General features: G+C 35.1%; 1 protein-coding gene across 1 annotated transcript; it reads right to left on the reverse strand.

The window, feature by feature from the left end:
* Positions 1–355: 355 nt before the first annotated feature.
* LOC116345561 (phenoloxidase-activating factor 2-like) lies at positions 356–1,732 on the reverse strand. Its single transcript, XM_031774998.1, has 6 exons — positions 1,402–1,732; positions 1,089–1,309; positions 871–1,014; positions 702–788; positions 579–628; positions 356–517 (listed from the first exon to the last, which is right to left on the reverse strand). The coding sequence occupies exons 1-6, from the start codon at positions 1,680–1,682 to the stop codon at positions 476–478; spliced, it is 825 nt and encodes a 274-aa protein (XP_031630858.1). The 5' UTR covers positions 1,683–1,732; the 3' UTR covers positions 356–475.
* Between the last annotated feature and the right edge of the window lie 10 nt (positions 1,733–1,742).

Consider the following 1,742-nt stretch of genomic DNA (forward strand, 5'->3'; position numbering starts at 1 on the left):
AGAAACTGGTATTTCTTATAGCCACTTCACTTTACAACAATTAACCTATATCGCTAAAATTTGACCAGATATACTCCTTGTAGTCCCCAACCACCCAGTAAAGTCAGATTTTGAATGTATGTTCTGTCTGTTGATGTCCCCAAGATAATATCTTTACTTGAAGTGATCTCCTGCTTACGTCTGGTTGTATTTTGATTGAATTTATTTTCGTGAGAGATGGTATGAGTTGGAGGGAAATATAGCCCGAAATACAAAAAAAAAAGAAGAATTAACTCATATTTTGCGCAAATTATTTTAGCAACTTCCATCGTACAAGTTATTTTATTACTAGAATAAAATATCAAAAGAAATACCATGCAATATAATATCGTCTAATTGAAACGTATTTTATTTCATTACAAATTTGGTTTTGATTTTGAATAATTAAAAAAAACGCAGTCAGACAGACGTTTATGACATTCAATTCAATTCTTTACTAGAACTGATCTATCCAATTCCGGAACCACGCCAAATTTGCCTTTAATAAAGAAAAATTGATAATAACGGAAAAATGGAAAATGTACATTTGAAATATTTACATAGACTCCTGGCGTTGTGTTATTACATCCCATGCCCCAAGAAACAATACCTAATTCAAAGTAATCACAGATATTATTTATAAATTGTGTAACTTTTTTCAAAACATTTTTTGAAAAATTTACCAGCTTGAACATATTGACCATTTGACGTTGGACAAACCAGCGCACCTCCTCCATCTCCAGTACATGTGTCACCATGACTTTCGCCTCCTATGAAATTTAAGAAAAAACGAGTATAACGAGGAATGCATGAAGATGTTCCTTTCTCTATTATTTTTGTAAATATACTTACCGGCACAAATAAAAGTCGGAGATAATTGGAAAGATTGTCCGAGACGTGTTTCTCTTAATTTCTGAACGCATGTTCCATGTGGTACAATTGGTACTTCAATCCGTTTTAAAATATTTTGCATTTTCCCTCCGTCACCAAATTTATCTAAAAATGAATACGAATTGAGTCCATTTGACTATAGCTTTAGTCCTGTATATATTATTTGAAATTTTCGATACCCTTTCCCCAGCCACTGCTGAAGCAAGATCGTTGATCGAAAACAACGCCCGGATCCGGCAAGCAAATTGTATTGATATGTGGACCCAATTCAAATGGCTGTGTGACGAATAACAATGCAACATCACTAAGCAAGCCATTCCTTTGATAATCTGGATGAATTTCAATATTACGAACAGCTCGGTCCTGATGGGGATACGGCTCGTGTGTGATTCGTAAATTCCTGGATATTGAGACATTTAAAAAAAAAATGTGTCGTTTGCAAAAGATTGAATTTCAAATTTGAAAAAAAATTTGTCATCATTGAACACTAACCAGTCTCCGGCACGGACTTTCAACATGTGTAAATCCAACATTGGTCCATTCTTTGTTCTTAAACAATGAGCTGCAGTCAGAACCACACCCGGATCAATCAATGAACCACCGCATACGTAAGTCCAAAGTTCACCACTTGGACCTTGTACATTTTTAAAAAGTGCAATGTGCCATGGAAACTCCCCAAATGACGCTTCATTGTCATTGTTACCGGTAATTCCGAAAAATACCCCTTTCGAATTACGGACACCACAACTCATAGGCGTCGGGTAATTAATCATATTTGGTAAACAACATGTTTCAAGATATGATTGACACTTAACTTCTTCTCCTGCATCGGA

The sequence above is a fragment of the Contarinia nasturtii genome, unplaced genomic scaffold (assembly GCF_009176525.2).
Source record: "Contarinia nasturtii isolate CC-2019 unplaced genomic scaffold, AAFC_CNas_1.1 Cnas_scaffold_1354, whole genome shotgun sequence".
Taxonomy (NCBI): domain Eukaryota; kingdom Metazoa; phylum Arthropoda; class Insecta; order Diptera; family Cecidomyiidae; genus Contarinia; species Contarinia nasturtii.

What these genes read in the sequence shown, in the direction of transcription:
- LOC116345561 (XM_031774998.1), bottom strand. Translation starts at nt 1,682, where the DNA reads ATGATTAATTACCCGACGCCTATGAGTTGTGGTGTCCGTAATTCGAAA. An exon ending in AAAGTCCGTGCCGGAGACTG is followed by an intron (nt 1,310 to 1,401) that starts GTTAGTGTTCAA and finishes CTCAATATCCAG; the next exon opens with GAATTTACGAATCACACACG. An exon ending in TGGTCAATATGTTCAAGCTG is followed by an intron (nt 629 to 701) that starts GTAAATTTTTCA and finishes ACTTTGAATTAG; the next exon opens with GTATTGTTTCTTGGGGCATG.